Source organism: Chaetura pelagica, unplaced genomic scaffold (genome assembly GCF_000747805.2).
Source record: "Chaetura pelagica isolate M959 unplaced genomic scaffold, ChaPel_1.0 scaffold1146, whole genome shotgun sequence".
Lineage (NCBI taxonomy): Eukaryota > Metazoa > Chordata > Aves > Apodiformes > Apodidae > Chaetura > Chaetura pelagica.
Window position 1 is genome coordinate 31281 of NW_009953527.1, and position 1873 is coordinate 33153.

Sequence of the window (1873 nt, forward strand, 5' to 3'; positions counted from 1 at the left end):
GGCGGGGGAGGCAGCTGAGGCAGAGCACAAGCTGCTGGCAGGGGAACACAGCATAGCAGGAGCTGCGGGGCAGAGGCGAGGGTGGGTGTGGGGGATCTGATCTCCAGCCCTGAGCTCCGCCCCCCAGCCCCCGCCCCACTCACAGCTTGGCCTCCCATTCGCTGCGGGCGCTCAGGTACCGCTGGACCTGCGCCTGGTTCACCCCGTACAGCGACAGCATCATGAAGACCCCCCCCACTGCCAGTGTCCAGAAGGTGTGCCGTTCAAAGGGGTCAGGGTCCAGGCTGGGGACACGGGGAACAGAGCATGGGTCATCCCTGGCATGCCAGGGGGTAGCAGGAACAGCCCCCACCCCTGCTGGTGTCCCTATCCCCACCCTAGCCCCACGTGTCCCCATGCCATGCCAGGGTCTCTGTCACCACCACAGCCCCTCCACATGTTCCCATGCCATTCTGGGGTCCCTGTCCCCACATGTTCCCATGCTGTGCTAGGGTCCCTGTCCCCACCACAGCCACTCTGCATGTTCCCAGCTGTGCTGGGGCCTCTGTCCCCACCACACCCCACATGTCCTCATGCCATTCTGGGCTTCCTCGTGCTGTGGGGCAGGAAAAGGCAGCGGGAGGCAGGGTGTGGGAGGAGACTCACTTGATGCCAGAGACCCGGCCCTCCAGATGGGCCAGGTGCCAGACATGGGCCATGCCGCCCACACGCCGGGCACCCACCACGATGACAGCCAGCTGCCCCGCCAGCATCACCAGTGTCTGGAACACGTCAGTCCAGATGACAGCCTTCAGCCCACCCTGTGGAAACACCAGGACGTCACCAGAACTCGGTGGGGCATGGGCCCATCACCACAGCCCGGGAGGGGCACAGGGACCATCAGTATAATGGGGGGGAGGGGGATATGGGGACCATCACCATAACCTAAGGTGGGGCTCAGGGACCATGATTGCAGGGATGTCACTGCAGCCTGTGGGGGGCATGCAGATCATCACCACAGCCTGGGGTGCCGTGGGGTTCTCACCACCACCTGGGAGGGGTGGCACAGGACTCTCCCTGGCCCCATGAGGTGCAGAGACTCACCACCGTGGTGTAGAGTGTGCAGACCAGTCCCATAGTGAGCACTGCACTCCAGAGGTCAAAGCCTGTCACTGCAAGGAAGAGAGACTGTTAAGGAGCGGATGGGTCACTGCCCCCATGCAGAATAGGGATCCCAGCACAGCACCCCCCCTCCCAACCCTTCTCACCTGCATTGAGAGCCAGGGCGGGCGCGTAGAGGACCACTCCCATGTAGATGACCTGGGGGGAGAGCAGCACTGCAGCCGGCCCTGCCCTCCCCCCTGCCACCTCCCACCCAAACCCCCCCACCCCACTCAGCATCTGCAAGATGAAGGTGACAGTCCCCAGCAACCTCACAGTCTTGTTGAAGCGCAGCTCCAAGTACTGTGAGGATACACGGGTCAGGGCACCCGCCCCGCGGGGTGCAGAGCTGGGGGAACGCCCCCCACGCTGTCCGTGCGTGTCCCCTCCCCTGCTCACCTCATAGGTGCTGGTGATGCGCAGGCGGTAGCAGATGGGGATGAAGATGTGGGCCGGGATGAGCAACCCCAGCAGGTAGGAGCAGCCCAGGAACCAGTACTGGGTTCCATAGCGATAGATCTCTCCTGGTACACCCAGGATAGCCACGGCCGACTGGAAGGTGGCCAGTAAGGAGAGGGGGCCAGGAGGATGCCCTGCACCGTGCCCTGCCGGTCCCCGCTCAGGGCATAGAACAGCCCGATGGCCGAGGAGAACACCAGCAGCAGGGCGAAGATGCTGTAGTCGATCACTGTGAACTCCATGGCCGGGCTCTCCCCTCGCTGCCGCTTCGCTG

General features: G+C 64.1%; 1 protein-coding gene across 1 annotated transcript in view; it reads right to left on the bottom strand.

Moving 5' to 3' along the window:
- The window catches only part of SLC5A6 (solute carrier family 5 (sodium/multivitamin and iodide cotransporter), member 6), a 7991-nt gene extending 6150 nt beyond the window's left edge, over window positions 1-1841 (bottom strand). Inside the window, 8 exon segments of the mRNA XM_009999489.1 lie at window positions 4-62; window positions 144-284; window positions 646-800; window positions 1084-1151; window positions 1248-1299; window positions 1369-1443; window positions 1540-1718; window positions 1721-1841. Coding sequence (XP_009997791.1) covers window positions 4-62; window positions 144-284; window positions 646-800; window positions 1084-1151; window positions 1248-1299; window positions 1369-1443; window positions 1540-1718; window positions 1721-1841 — 850 coding nt within the window.
- Between the last annotated feature and the right edge of the window lie 32 nt (window positions 1842-1873).